This window comes from Coturnix japonica, chromosome 3 (assembly GCF_001577835.2).
Source record: "Coturnix japonica isolate 7356 chromosome 3, Coturnix japonica 2.1, whole genome shotgun sequence".
NCBI classification, from domain to species: domain Eukaryota; kingdom Metazoa; phylum Chordata; class Aves; order Galliformes; family Phasianidae; genus Coturnix; species Coturnix japonica.
In genome coordinates, this window is record NC_029518.1 from 79,660,629 (window position 1) to 79,677,062 (window position 16,434).

Sequence of the window (16,434 nt, forward strand, 5' to 3'; positions counted from 1 at the left end):
TGTAGTATTTCTTTTCTTTGTTCCAGTTATTCAAATTCCTTTTTTTTTTTTTTTTCCCACATATATGGCCTGTTATGTACTTCTAAGTTCATAGCTAAGTGGTTACTATTGAGAATGGAATTTTTATTATTATTGGAATTTTTATTATTTGGAGGTTGAACTAGATGATCTTTAAAGTTCCCTTCCAACACAAACCACTCGATGACTCCCTGATTATTTAGAGATATTATCAAATGAGCTGCATAATGCATTAGAACATGCCTTGTTCATTAAAGTTTTTTTTCTGTAACTAGAAATAAGCCTTTTAAAACTCCTGGCATCCCTCAAATACTTTTGTGGAAGGAGAAAAAAAAGGTGTAAAACTGATGTCTACATATGTAGGTCAATTTGTTCTTTTTGTTGTTTTTTTTTTTTTTTACTTTTACAGAATGGTGAGTAAAACAAATTCTAACATAACTGATTTTCCTTATTGTCTGAAAAGATACACTGAGCTAAAGTTTGGAGGCTGCTGAAATGAAAATTCACTATAGCTGAAATCTTGTTCTCGAAAGTAAGATTCTAATATCAGTTATTGAAATTCAAATTTGTGAATATATCTTACAAAAAAATCACAACTCTTGGTTCCTTTTTTTTAGGGTTATCAAGGATCAGCAGGAACTCCAGGAATCCCAGGAACTCCGGGGGTTCAAGTAAGATCCTATGTAATTTTCCACTCTACTCAGCACTGTTGTATCACAATGAGCTCTGTGTGCAGGTCTAGATACTGCAATATAAGGACATAAAAATATTAGAGAGTGCCCAGTGGAGGGCAAAACATATGAGGAGTGACTGAGGTCAGCGACAGGGCCTGAGGGAATGGCATGGAGCTGTATCAGGGGAGGGGTGGGTGGAGGTCAGGGATAGGGTCTGCACCAGAGGGCCAATGGGCTGCCCAGGGCAATGGACACAGACCCAAGCTGCTGGAGTTCAAGGAGCATTTGGACAACACTCTCAGACATTGGGTTTGAATTTTGGGTGAACCTGCGTGGAGCCAGGAGTTGGAATCAAGAATCCATGTGGGTCCCTTTCAGCTTGGGGTATGCTGTGACTTTATAATTCCTGGAATTTGGAAATCAGACATAAATTATCATCTGGTTGAGAGCAGAAAAGCTTTGCAGAAGCTTTAGGATATTCTGGATTGTTATGCAGAGTCCAATTGTGTAACATTCAACAAGGCTAAGTGCTGAGTCCTACGCTTGGGTCATAACAACCTGGAAGGACAGGATGTGGGCAGTCTGGGGGTTGACAGCTGGCTGAACATGAGCCAGCAGTGTGGCCAAGGTCAGTGTCATCATGTCCTGTGTCAGAAATAGTGTGGCCAAGAGGACTAGGGAAGGAGTTGCCCTATTGTACACAGCACTGGTGAGACCACACCTCAAATACTGAGTTCAGTATTGAGCCCCTCAGTGTAAGAAGTATCTTAGTTGCTCACATATGTGCAGAGAAGGGCAATGAAGCTTGTAAAGGGATTAGAAAATGAGTAGTGAGGAGAAGCTGAGGGAATTGAGGTTGGAGAAGAGGAAGCTGAGGTGCCACCTCATTGCTCTCTACTGCTACCTGAAAGCAAGTTTGCATGAGGAAGGCATTAGTCTCTTTTCTCAGCTGACAAGTGACAGGATGAGGAAACAGACACAAGTGGCACTAAGGGGCCAGATTAAGTCCAAAATGATTGAAAATAAATCTCTTTCTTTCTCATAATATTTAATTTAGGAGCATTTACTGCGACAGTTATTGCAAACCAATTCTGTGTTTTACATGTATCATGATCTAGTCTTGCCAAATAGTTGAGAATTTGTTGAATTAAATATCTGAAGGCATGCCAGGACCAAGAGCCATACCACAACACAGCAAATGCGAAGACTGTCTGATGGATATTTGTAAGGAAGGGGACATCTGTACGATCTATGTGACAGTCCTTTTGGCTTGCTCATGGCTCTCCTCAGTTATAGCTAATAATAGTTTTGGTGTTCCCAAGTCATGGTTTATGACAGTGTGCCAAACTGTCACATTAGATGTGTTTCATGCTTATTTCTGCTTTAGTATCTAGTTACCAAAATGCTATGATCAAATAATTCCCTGGTTCACGTTGCATTGCATATCTGAGTCTCATTCTGTAGCACTGTGTCTTAACGTTTCAGCTGTTATTCTTTTTTCCTCTCCTAGGGACCACGTGGCTTACCAGGTATCAAGGGAGAACCAGGAAAGGATGGAACAAAGGTAAAAAGCAATCAATCAAACAAACAAACAAACAAAACAAACCCCACACAGTTAAAAGAATTCTCATTTTTACATCCTTTTGGTTGTACTATTAATAAGATTTTCACAAGAATCCTCTGTGAAACTCTGAAGCTGGTCACCTGTTTTTAGTAAAGACATTTTAGTATAGACATCAGCGCCTCCAGTAACGCCTTTATTGCTCAGAATAATTTACATTTAGAAAACGCATGCACATTTAAGTGACTGGAAGTTTGAGATAGATGTGTCAGAATTGTTTCTTTCCATCTCTTTTCACCGTTTTTCTCTGTAAGTGTGCATCCAGATGAGCTAGGTAAGGTTGTTTGAATAACGATTATCAGAAAACATGGGCTAATTAAAACCAAATGTTTTTTTGGAAAAATTCTAGCTGAGGTCTAGCCAGTACCTTGTTGCTGTTTACAGATGTGTAAGTTTAGATATAAGTCCCTTCTGATAATCAGTATGAACTTGAGTCTGTACCTCTGTATTAAACCAGTCTTCGGCTGTTGGCAAGTCTACTTGATATGTGAATATTTGTGTCTACCCTTCTGTTATGCTTTTGCCCTGTAAGAAATATGTTTAGTTGGTTGTAAAATTTCCTTCTTAGTAAAATTTCCTTCTTCTAAAGTTCCCGATCTTAAAAGCAGGTCCGTACATTCATTGCTGTTTGGTAGAACTCTCTAATGTATTATTCAAAATGAAAAATGTGCTTATGTGTTCTGTTGCTTTAGTGGTCTTATGCTAATCTAATTGATCAGTCAGTATCAGGCCATGTGCTGAAAGTAAGATATTGATGACAAAAAATGCTATTCTCCTGACAGTGTAAGGTTGTGACAGAATATTTCCCATGTTCAGTCCAGCCCTGTTTAAATTATGCCAAGAAACAGGGCTTCCACCACTGTTTTAGAAAACTTCTTCCACAATAAAGTAGGTCTTGCCATTAGAAATTTTTTCCTGATGATTAAGCCCAAATGTTCATCTCTTAATTTCATCCTCTTACTTATGAAGTTTCTACAGCGACTAATTTAAATCTTTTTCCATTGTCAAATGTTTCAGTTTACCCAATAATTGAATCACCACTTCTGAGCAGAAAATAGGGTTCCATTTTTTTTACAGCAAGAAGCAATGGATGCATGAAAGGTTTATGTTTGCCTTTTTTTTTTTTTCCATCTGCTTTCCATTTCTGTTTCCCCCTTTCCATACTTATTTGTTGAGAGATACCTTGGTTGTATTAACCTGCAAGCTTTCATTCTCATGGTTGTGTTCCTGTCTTCTGGCATGTGTGAAAGACCACTAGAAATCTCCTTAGGCGTGGATGATTTTGATAGATACCACTGAGACATGTTATCTTCTGTATTTTGTCTTAGTGGTTATTTTTTATTTTCTATGGTCAGTTGTGTTCAGGTATTAATGAACGCGCATCAGTCAGCATACCAATATTATGTAGTTGATATGGTAATATGTAATATCTTTACACTTTGTTGATCAGTTAGATTACGGGTATTATTTAATATTAATTATCTTGGATATAAGGATTTCAAATGTTTTTCTCTTTTAGGGTGACCGTGGACTGCCTGGTTTTCCTGGATTACATGGGATGCCAGCACCAAAGGTTGAAAATAAAAACTTGTTACAATATTCTTATTTTCTCCTACTCTCTAGCTTTAAAACAAAGAAGTACTTATCTGCAGTACTGATGCAGCTGATGAAAAACATTAAATAAACAGATCTGATGTTGAAATTGAACAGTAATACATGCCATAGGCAATGATTAAAGGCCAGTTTTTGTTTCTTGATTATTAAACATCATGAAGCAATAAAAACTACCTTGGTTTTTTTTTTGGTTCTTTTTTTCATTTTTATTCTGTTCTGTGAAATTTTATGTGATATATCTTTATATCTTCTATGTTAGTATGCACCTGAATTGATTTCTGAGTTTTCCCAAATCTGTTTTTTCAGTGTTTCAAGTAAGGTTTTCATGAAAGTACAGCACTTCATAGAAACCTGAATTTTCACTAAGGTACCAACCTGTAGAAAGTAACCAGGAAGTCAAAGTGCCTTCTGCTCAGTTTACGTTGAAACTAAAAGCGATAAGTTTGTGAGCTGTAGAGTGTCTCACCATTGGTCAACCTAGGTTTCTTTCCCAGGAAAGCTTGGAAAATTCAAGATTTGCTTTTACTTTCTAGTTAATTTTCTTTCTTTACCTTTTCTTTTCTGCAAGGTGGGATGCTTTGCCTGCTTCCTTTTACATCATCTGCTCTCTGTATTACTTTGTGGATATATATATTTGTGTATGTATATACTTTTGTATATATCTACTTCTATTTTTGCGGTCAACTGATTCACACACATTTTGTCTAGGGAGAAAGGGGCCCTAAAGGAGACCAAGGAGTGCCAGGGATATATGGAAAAAAGGCAAGTAAAATTAGAAAATAATGTTATTGATATGTGTGGTGGTATTATTTATCATGTTTTTTCCTTGATTCTGTGCAGCATTTTTAACCTTGTCTTAAAGACACGTCTCGGCAGAGCTGCCATCTTGGCTGCTGGGCCCAGCTGTGCACTGCAGTGGGGCCATTGGAGCTGGCTGTGTGTGGCATGGGGCAGCTGGCTGCCATCACCTGGGTACCTGCACCTGATATGATATCATTTGTATTTTATGGAGCTGTATTCACAAAGGATTTAATTCTGCACTCCCAGTTCAGTCATCATCCCACTGAGGATATGTTTTGTTTAATAACAAAAATATTCGGATGTTTTGTTAACTCTCTTCATCCTTTTGTCAATATATTTATGTAATGCATCGTAATATAACACAAAATGCACATAAATATATTTTTGCAAACGTGTCCATGACTTTAATAGGATTTATATATATTTACATATAATATATATATGTATATATGAAAATAATATTGCAAAACAGTCTGGACTTTTAAAAGCATATTTACACTTCTGAAATGTATCATAATTATTAATCAATTCCCACATGTGTTAAGACAGGAACAGATCTTCCACAGTTTTTCCAGAATACGAAACCACATCAGAAAATGCTGTTTAAATAGGCTGAATTTGAATCATAAGCATTTAATATTATTTATTTTTGTTTGTTGCTTTTCTTAGGGATCAAAGGGAGAGAAAGGTGATACAGGGTTTCCAGGAATGCCTGGACGATCTGTAAGTTCTACCCAGACAATGTGATATGCCTTTCACTTCTTTTTTTTTGGTGTTAATTTACCTTTTGATGACTGTTAACTGTTGCCACAGGGAGACCCTGGCAGAAGTGGGAAAGATGGATTGCCAGGAAGTCCTGGTTTCAAGGTATTTACAAATATATATTCATATATATTAAAACAGTGTTGGGAAATGTCAAAGTTTACTGCAGTGACTAGGCGTACTACGTTGATTTCAGTCAGTTTGTAAATAGGGGCAGTAGCTTTTATTAACAGTGTATTAGTGATCATCAGAAATTTGTTCATCTCTGGGAATTTTTTATCCTCTACCAAGCATAGAGGTGGCACAAATGCCCTGTGTAGTTTGTATCATCCAGAACTGTCTTCATGATGAAAAATTTTTCACCCTTATTTGCATAAGGAAGTGGCTCCTCATGCCTATATTTTATTCAGCTGCTGACTTAAGTACTGAGACCGCTCATAAGTTTGCAGTGTTACTTGCTGCTTTTGCGTACCCCGGATGACCATTTTAGAAGAACATGGGTCTTCTCTGGGTGATATCTGCAAGTCTGATGTGGAAGCTCTGACTGCACTACAGCACCTTAGATAGTACCAGGGAGCTGAATCAAGCCCCTCGTAACTGTCATGGCATCTTAGATCTTAGAAAAACACACATACATGTCTTAATTTGTAGCTAAAGCAGCAAGTCAATTCAATTTTTTTCACTTAAATACAACAGTACAGCACTGTTAATCTAAAAATTATCCAGCACATCTAAACAGCCTTTTAGAAGTATGATGAAATTTAACTCCAGTAGTACATAAACTCCTATATATAATATATATAATTCATTTCATTTTGGTCTTCCACCCTATTTATACTTGCCTACAGATTTTCATTATTTTGTATTTACAGCTACATGCTCTGACACTTGCAGCTGTGTCAGGCAAAGGCAATTATACAGATGTTTTTAAAACAGATAGGTCTGTACCGGTGGACATAGCAGTCTGTGTTCCCATTAAAGCCAGAGAAGTCTCATTCAGTTATGGCAGTGGAATCTGGAGAGCAATTCAGCTCAAAGAAGTAAAACTTGTAGACACCAGCTAAATGGCCTATCTAAAGCACATTTGAGATGCGCACGTCTTATGCACATTTGAGATGTGTTAGACTGTCCAAAGCATCATAAGGGAACTGATAAATTACGAGCCCAGTGGAAAACCAATGTATTTCTGGAGTGGGAGTAGTATCTTAGGTTTCCTATACAAGGCAAACCTGAGTCTTTCAAAAATGATCAAATGTGGGCAATGAAATTGAGCTCCTGGTCACTGATAGTGGAATCAAGACTGAACCCTGATAATTATATATCCATTGGCTGTGATATGAGCTTACGTGTCTTTATTTCAAATGAATTCTCCAGTATTTTCCTTACATATGTACCGATATCTCTGCTAATTTGGTGAAGTTCCTTTTCTGGTATTTTAGGAAACAGATCAAATAATCAGATATTAGATGTTTTCCACTCTGGTGTTTGTTAATAATGAGGGCACATAAAAACAGCAGTCCTTCAATAAAAAATTTTTATCTGCCTCACATTTCAGCATCTTTTAGAGTGAAGTTTTCTCTTGACAGTCCAGAAATGTGGAGGGTATATTGATCTGGTTTCATGCTTATAAAAAAAATACAGAAGATTTAATATATTAATGTGAAAATGTGTATATTTAAACTTCTTGTCTATGTTCTTATTCTAATTACCATAGTACAAAAATATAACTCATTTAAATTTTATTCAATTTAGAATATAATACTTACTTCAGCTGTATTCATTCAAACATTTTGTTAATTTGACTTCCGCATCTGGTAGCTATTAAACATTGCTTCATTCCATAATCAAACTGGGAGCAGTAACAGGCTATTTCAGAAGGAAAGCTGGAGCTTTCCTTTTTTCTTACAATATTCATTCTGGGAAAGCAAATGGAAGAAAAAGCATGCCTTGAAACCCAGATGTTACCCAACGTGACTTCAAGACCAGTTTTTGTAATGTACATCAGTTACTGTACTATTTTATGTATTCAATTGGTCTGCATTTGTTTTGTGAACTTTTGCAATTGTTTCTCAAATTTTCAGAACACTGTAGGGATCATACATATTTGGAATAAGAACGTGAAGACTTGATTGGATCCAGTACCTCTGTAGTTCTGAAGTGCTTTGGAGCAGTTTTCAGACAATCACTTGTACTAACAATTAGACAAAAACAATTGGTTAGAGCTATATGACCTTGAACAAAGAGTTACTGTTCTGATTCAAGTCTTCCCAAATTTCAAAAGGCGATCCTGTCTTATTTCTTTTTGCGAACTGTTTGACAACTCTCTGCTGGGTACAGAATGGGGGAATTATGGACTGAGAACTTCTGTTTTTGTAACTGTTTTGAGTTGTCTGTTTGATGGAGCCTTGAGCATATGTTTTTGCTATACGTTTTACTTTTAGTAAGAATATGAATTTACCAGTAATTACTGTGTGAAAAAAAGGTGCTTTTAAAGTATGATATTTAACGATCTTTATCATTTTAAAGGGAGAAGTTGGACAGCCTGGATCTCCAGGACTAGAAGGACATAGGGGAGAGCCTGTAAGTAGTTACACTGCTGAGATAATTCTTAGATAATGTCTCATTATTGACTTATTTCCTTATTGGTAGGATGGTTTGGCTAGTTACTGATGGTTACTTGAAGAAAGAGTGGCTGTTTTTAACTCTTTCTTTTGCAACATGAAATATTTTATATACTTGTTAATTTACTTTTACACTTTCTGCTTTCTCTCTTTGTTCATTGTCTTCCTTCTATCTTGTAATACTGGCCATATTATCTAAATCTCTGGTCTGCTAGCTTGGGGGGTTGGACTCGATGATCTCTAGAGGTCCCTTCCAACCCCTACAATTCTGTGATTCTGTGATTCTTACCTGGGAGCATGTTGCTGCATTATTGTTTTGCTTGTTTACCAGAACATTATTCCTCTGCTGGTGTTCAGGCAACATTTTTCCTGCTGTGTTTATGTGGTAGACTAGGTCCTTCTGCTTTCCTTGTGTTCTTTTCAAGTCTGCTCGAAAAGCAGAGGATCTAAGGTATCTGAAGAAAGCTGAAGGCTTTCAGTGCTGATAGTGAGCCAGCCTGTCTTCAAGCCATGAGTAATTGTTCTGTAGGCTAAGAAGTAATTGAAGCTTAGCTGATGAATCATTGCCTTTCAGATGTATGGTAAGATAAGAAGGTGAAGTTTAAAAAGATTATGATTTTATATAGTATTGAATGTAGCACCATGAGAAGCAGGTTTTTAATACAATCTGGTTAAGCCAGATTGTATTATATTTTCCAGTTTTAGTTAGTGGAGGTTCTTTTGAAGAGCAGAAAGTCTACATGCTGATCAGGAAATTGCCTCAAGATAGCCAGTAAGATATCTAAGACTTCTAGTCATATCTGCTTCTCTACCTGTGATGCTGGTGTAGTGCCAAATTGTATAGGCAGATGTGGTGCCTCTATCTATTTAGATCTTGGAAGTAGAGCAAGAGATGTCTTCATGCAACTGCTATATGGCAAAACTGTGTGCTTTGACTGTGGAAAGCTATTCTAGTCAGCCTCAGTGACTGGTTTATATGGGCTCCTTTATTCAAGTAGGAAGTAGTGGGCCTTCATCCAATGGAAAGTGAACTGGAATGTGAGGCTGTAGGGGATGCCTTGTGCAATTAATTGCTTTTGTTGTTCCTGCTGTTCTTCCACCATGTATTTGATACATAATGTGTAAGCTCCTCTTTGCTCTTCTGTCACTATGATTTCTCCAAATCAGAGTAGTCTTCTCTAGTGTGATACCCTAATAGTTGGGGCACTGAGAAAGGCACCTAGCTCTGTTATGAACTCCCTGTGATAGTGAAATAGGCAGCCTAAACTCAAGACAGACCTTATATGTTTCTGCTGAAACTATGACTATGCATTGGTCAACCAGATGCAGCTGTGGCCCCCGAGCAGCTCAGTAGGATGGTTGCATGGATACTTCACCCACACAAACAATTATTTCTTCCATTCAGCCACATTAGTGTTAAACACGGCCTTATTTTTTAAGTTGGTCTTTTTAAAAATAGCAGTCTTTTGATTAGAAATAAAAAGAATATGGTTGCAAAGTGAATGCGTCTTGGAACTGTTTCTAAGTAGCAACTGCGTAGGGGAGAGCACAGCTGAACTGAGTTCCCATTGCCTCCAGCAACTGAGAGGTGTGGTTACTTTTTGGACAATATGCCATACTGTCTCATATACTATTACTCTTACTAATCCTCAAATGTATGAGCAGGGGAAAGTAGGTTGTAAAAATAATGCCAAGTGAAATGTTTGTTTTCCCTCGGTAGTACTAGGGGAACTGAAGTTAGCAAGGCCATCCTCCTGATCCTATGTACTCTGTATAAGAAAAACATTTGATATTATAGACAGAATTCTCTCCATAGCATTTGTTAAAGCTAGTAATCAAGCACAGCTTACCAATGACAAACAGGCCATGCTCCAAGTGCAGTCATTCTGTCACTTGAGTGGCACTTTAATGGCTAGTCATGCATCTTACTGATGACAGGCTGTTTTGGGAAATACAGTTTTTTGAGGGGCAAGCTGCCTAAAGTGTAGAATAAATTAGTTCATATTTGAACTTAATTTCAGCCTAGTTCTCCTGTCTAAGGTAGGTAGAGCTTTGTAAGAGTTTGGTTTCAGAGAGAATGCAAAGTGAGATTTGTTTTTATAGTTCTGCAGATGGGAATTCTGAGGTGAGTGCTTGTGGATGAAACTGGCAGGACGTTTATAGCACTCTTATAGACCTGGCATATGCTGTCTTGCCACAAGTAACGTGTTTGACCAATTGCAGCTGCTGATGTTTACTCTCCAGACATCGTATTTTTCAGAAATACAGCTGCAAATACTTAAAATGATAGAATTTGCCCTTAATATTTAGGCCACGACATTAGATCTCAGATATTTTCTTTTGTTTGTGACAGTGACATCAGTACAATGTGGCTTTCAGCTCCTGACCACATTCCTGCTGTTATACTTATTCCCCCACCTTCGTAGGAGAGGTGCTCCAGCCCCCTGATCATCTTACTAAATGATCATCAGTACTAAATGATCATTTAAATTTTACATTGTCTTGAAGTAGGCACTGTGATGAAAGTAATCTACTTACAAGTAATTAGTCCGTGTCAGTCATAAGGAGCTAGGAGATATGGTCTAGTGGTTTTCTGTAGGTATGGTAAAGGGAGGACAGTTGGACTAGATGATCTTGTAAGTCCTTTCCAACCTTGTGATTCTATGATTCAATGGTTAAGACAAATCAGCATACACAGGAGACTCAGCAATCTGGGTGGTGTAAGTTCATCAAAATTCTTAGTTTCAGAGCTAATATTTATGCTTTTCCACTAGTCTGAGATACCTGAGTAGTGGCAGCTGAGCACTGGTGGCTTACTTTCCAAAGGTACCATCATTCCAGTCATAAGGGAAATAAGGACTAGTGTTTTCTCTGCATAATATGTCCTCTGGGTCTCAAAAAATATGTGATTTCTTTCTTGAAAAATTCACTTTGCACCTTTACTTATAAAGTGAAAGGGCTATTCAAGTGGGGTGAGGTTTTGTATTTTGACAGCAACAGCTGATGCGGTAAGACTTTGGTGGGTAAAATGCCATCTGTTATTATTTCCTTACAAGTAGATTTTGTTGGTCAAATTAATGGATTACTTGTCTTCTTGAGAGGCTTTGTGGAATTTTGTGAGTAGTCAGGGCAGAGTCTTGCTGAGGATTTTCTGATTGCTGGAGCTATCATTACATATGCTGATCTTCCTACTTGAGGGAGTTGACAGCTTTGACAACACAATAGGTTCTGTAATCTTTCTTTAATTGTATAGTGCTTGCTGTAAGCTCAACTGCATTTTATAGGGTTTTTTTGGACTGCAGGTTTTCCTCAGAACACTCAAAAAACCCCATGTGTTTTGAGTGCAGGTTTTTCCTGGCAATTTTAACTTCTGACATTATTTGCAACATTGCTGATCTTCATCATTTGTTCTGACAAGTTACATTAACTAAATGCATCATATCTTGCATTTTTAGCAAAGCTAATTGCTGTTAAGAAGATGAATGTGTGAATGGTGCTGATAAGAAACAGGTGCTTAAAAGACTTCTGGGATTTTTGGCAAGTTAATGTCAATGGCAGCTAGCTGCTGATCCAAATCCTATTGAAGTCACTGTAAGGATTCTCACAGAATTCACTCTGGACAGCAGCCACAATAAGTACTGTAATAGATGTGGATGCACTGTCCAAATGAAACTTGGAAAATAATGCCTGCATTTCTAAGTTGTGAAATCAAACAGTTCTCTTCCATCTAACTCTCACTTTCTGTGTTGTTCTTTGTGATTTCTAGTTTTTAAATTTTGGCTTTGCACACCATGCAATTAGATTAATTATATTCATTTTCTGCAATTATATGCTATCTTTTTAATTTTGTTATGGCTTCTAAGACTAAGGAAAGTATTATTTATTGGAATTTTGCAGTTAGCATCAGTTCAAATCAGATAACTTATTCTGGAAAATCAGGCTGGATTTTGACACCTTTTATTCATACTGGACTAATATGGAATAAATTGGATGATGAGCTAAAGCAGGGTTTGTGGGTCCAAAAAGACAGGACGTGAAGCATGTGCTATAGAAATATCAGATTATTTAAGAAGGAATCTTTGGCTCACATTGGAGAAGTTCATTTTTGCTTTAGTGATCTGTTTCAGTAGTTAAATTTAGCCATAGCAGTTACAGATTAAACCAAGGTAGGATTTGCCTTACTTGTGCTCTGGAAGGGTTTCATTCCATTCTCTCCACCAACTTTTGTTAGCTGTCTTAAGCACAGGTAAGAACTGCCAAACAGACTAAAACTAAGGGAATTATAACAGAACCCTTTCTCTAACAATGAATAGGAGTATGCAGAAAATCTCTTTACTTTCCTCTTTTATTTACTGCCAGATTCTGACTGTCTTTAGGGACTTCCTTTGTCAAAAGTGCATGCTGGCCCTTCCTACTTAATGGCCTTCAATGAACCAATTCTCTAGTAGTTTAATGATCCTTTTGGAACACAGTTTTATTGTTTTCTTTTTCTACACTCTATGACAAGTTTCACATTATGGGCCACATGGAAAAAAAAAAAAGAAAAAAAAAAGCATGATTTGTTATTAAACCCAGTCCCTGCTAATTTAAATAAGTGGCCTCTTTCTGCAGAAAAGGGGAATGGCCAAAAATTGTATTCTTCCACATCAGTGTGATCTGAATGAGCAGAATTACAGTTTTTGCAGTGTTGAACACCCAAGAGCATTGGTACAAGAAGTGGAGCATTGGGCAGTGCCCTTCATGGAAACTCTGCCATCCTCAATCTGACTCTGATGTGCCAGGTGCTCAGACTAGTGCAAGGAGTCATACCTTTTTTTTTTTTGCCTAAAAAACTGTTAGTAGTAGAGAAATTTCACATGTCTTTGAAATAGGCTAACTGCTATTAGTATTAGTGCATTTACATGTAGGTATGAAATACAGCTTGGTTTGTCAGCTGGTAGAAATCACTGAGAGATTTCTAGCCAGAGTGGACACGCTTGGTTTGTAGTCCATCATGCTGGTGCCTGAAAGGACAAGCAGAGGGAGAACACTGTGGTGTCACTTGTAGAGCTGGGCACTTGGGTTTTGTCTGCCTAGCTTTGGAACCACCAAGATGTGCTGCGTCTGTTATTTGTGTTATTTTGAAGTTTCTTTGCAAGAAACAGTGAGATCAGTTTTACTGTGTGACAGAATATGCACAGTTATCATTTTCTGTTTGTGTTTCCAGCTTTCAAAATACAGTTTTCCAAGTTCTGTGTTGCTGGCAATGCAACAGGGGTCACTGTGTTCCACACGTAACATACGTCTGTTTTATTTTTAATAAGCAATTTGCCAAAAAAATTAAAAAGAAAAGGTGCTTGCAAATTCTGGTCTTATAACTGTGAAGGTTTTGGTAATGCTTTCTCCTTTCTTGTGTTTAATTTAAAGCCACAGATTTAGTCTAGTAAATACTCATTATGCCTGTGGGAAACGTTCTTTGTATTCAGCCCATTTTCCTTTGTTGTCAGTTCCAGGTAACCAGTAGTAACTGATGCAACCTCTTTGAATTTCTTTTATATATATTTTTCTACTTTCCACAGCAGAAGAGTTTTATCCATTATCCAAATTGATTTTATGTCTTTCATTCTTTCAGGATTATCAGGGATTTGCTCTAATCTTTTCAAAAGTGTCTGGACTGTTGTACTTTTATCCAGATTTTGACTTGACTCGTACTTTCTTGCATGCCTCCACTAAATCTCTCATGTATCATCAAGTATGTTTGTTCAAGAGAAGATCAGTAACACAGAAAAGGTTGAGTTTTTTTCAGGTGCTCAGAGATCATGGAGATATCATGGTAGATGGATACCTTTGTGAATCTTGTGCTATTGCTATAACTTATGTAACGTACTTTAATGCCTTCCTAGGATCAGAACTTCAACTTTTTTGGAGTGGAAGGAATAATTTAACTGAATATAATATAATTTTAAACTCATATACGCAAGAAAAGCTGTCTTTATATCAGTAGTCATTTTAAACATCTCACTCCAACTGATCTGCATTAACTTACAATTGAAAAAGATCAGGGTCAAAATTAGCACTATTCCAGCAGTCTTTATAAAAATTCTATGCATTTTGTGAGACTGAAACTCTGAATAACGATTTCTCAGTACCATGCCAGGAGCCATTTAGTGAGGCTTGTGTCACTTCCTGAGTTACAAATGACCATTAGGGATGCAGCCAGAGTTATTTGTTGGTTAAGTGGGCAGCAGACCAGCACATGACCATATTTTAACAGAAGTTTCCTAATGTTATTCGGGAATTCATTTTTGAAAAATCAACATAATTTAAACAAGGTGGAGTTGCAACAAAATAACTTTGCTAGCAATCATCATACAAAGGCAAGAAAAGAAAGCATAGTATATTATACTCTAAAATAAACCATATTTTTAAACAATATTCAACAGCAGTAGTAAAGAAGCTGGTAGATATGTGTGCCCCGGTGGCGCAAGTGGTAGGAATGCCGCTTTGCAACACCGGTGGCCCGGGTTCGAATCCCCCCCTGTGGCGCAAGTGGTAGAAGTGCCGCTCTGCTACACAGGAGGCTCGAATCCCGGGGGTTGGACTCGATGATCTCTATGGTCCCTTCCAACCCGCACGAGACTGTGATACTGTGTGATATGTATTTTTTTTTTGTCATAAAAAATGACCGCAGAAATAGTGTATGCTTGCCTGACATTTTAGTACTTTTTTGTTGTTTTTTTTCTTGTTTTTCAGAAAGTCTCACAGTTCATACAGGAAATATATTCTTTTTATCCCATCTTTTACAATCATAATCATTTTTAATAGAGAAAAATAGTTTGATTTCAGGTATTTTAGTCTTGACATTGAAAGAAGAATGGGTACTTTGAAACACTGTCCCATAATGATTTCTTCTTGATGCTATTTAACAACTGTATATGCAGTACAAAGTAAGTCCAGATGTACTTTCTTTACTAGGAGAGTGGTGAGGTCCTGGAACAGGCTGTCCAGGGACGTTGTGGATGCCCTGTCCCTGGAGGTGTTCAAGACCAGGCAGGATGGGGCCCTAGGCAACCTGATCTAGTAAACACGGAAGTTTGGTGGCCCTGCCAGGCAGGAGGGTTGGAGCTTCATGATCCTTGAGGTCCCTTCCAACCCGGGTAATTCTGTGATTCTGTACTGCATTCAACATGGAGCCTGTTTGAAGCTGTACGGTAAAAGATTAGAGTTTTGTATACCTGCGCTGTGAAAATAAGATAGCGTGCTAATGTCTTTTCACAGTCTTGAGGAACTGATCATGAAACACTTTGTTTGTAACAGGGAATCTTTTGGAAATGTCCTCTAATTTTGCATCTTCCTTGGGATAGCTTTAGGATAGTGACTATGACAGTGTTACTTCTAATTGAGAAGCTCTCCATTTGCATACCAAACCTGTCAACCACAGAATGAAGTTCTACTAGGCACTGTGGGGACAGCAGCAGAAAATAAAGAAAGGAATAAACTAACACATGCTCATTTTAGGAATAAATTATTTTCTTTTCTTCTTGAAAAGTTTTTATGCATAGTTTCTTCTGCTTTTCATAAACATAGGTAGAGGTGAGGGATATTGAAAAAACAGAACAAATAACACTAGCTAGAAAAGAGGGAAAATGTTTTGAGAAACGTAGCATATGTCTTAAGTGAAAATGCTTACACCCACTTGTTTTGTATATAAAGTCCTGGACAACTTAATAGATTTTTAGTTGGATTGCATGGAAGAAAATCCAGCTGTTTAATATCATCCAAAACCAAAAATAGACACTTCATGATTAAGGAAACCTACATGAAAGTTTTTCCAGGGATTGTGAAACAACCTTCCTTTTACAGTTAAATCCATTGTATCTGCCAGATACTATCAAAGAATAGAAAAAAAACCAAACAACTATTTGAATTGCTAAAGCTGGGATAACACAGAATATTCATATAGAATTATTTAAGTATCACCATTGAAACTCATCATCATAATGGAGACTGACTATTACTTTGGGTATTCTGAATTCATAGCTGTGGAGGCTGCTGCTCAGGAAGACCTCATCAAGGGATTTAGCTACATATCCAGGCAAACTTCTTTCAGCTGTGAAGCTGAGCCCCATGGTTAAGCACTGGTATTTCCCTTGGGTGGAAGACAGTCAGAGCTCCTTTTCCCTTGGATATTCCTAGTTTACAGTTATATGTATTTTGAATCTTAGTCAGTAATCACTTCTTATTGAAGACTGAATGGAGCCTGTTGAGGCCTGTTATACCAGGCAAATACTAATATATGTATATTTGTTTCTGCTCCAGATAACAAGGCATCAGGGTGTGAGAT

At 37.4% G+C, this 16,434-nt stretch overlaps 1 protein-coding gene across 2 annotated transcripts in view; it reads left to right on the forward strand.

The window, feature by feature from the left end:
* COL21A1 (collagen type XXI alpha 1 chain) overlaps positions 1-16,434 on the forward strand; it is a 99,436-nt gene that overhangs the window by 53,682 nt on the left and 29,320 nt on the right. For both annotated transcript variants that reach the window (XM_015859231.2, XM_015859230.2), the window contains 7 exons: positions 636-689; positions 2,203-2,256; positions 3,833-3,886; positions 4,636-4,689; positions 5,398-5,451; positions 5,542-5,595; positions 8,017-8,070. In XM_015859231.2, the coding sequence (XP_015714717.1) occupies positions 636-689; positions 2,203-2,256; positions 3,833-3,886; positions 4,636-4,689; positions 5,398-5,451; positions 5,542-5,595; positions 8,017-8,070 (378 nt within the window). The remainder of the gene's footprint in view (positions 1-635; positions 690-2,202; positions 2,257-3,832; positions 3,887-4,635; positions 4,690-5,397; positions 5,452-5,541; positions 5,596-8,016; positions 8,071-16,434) is intronic.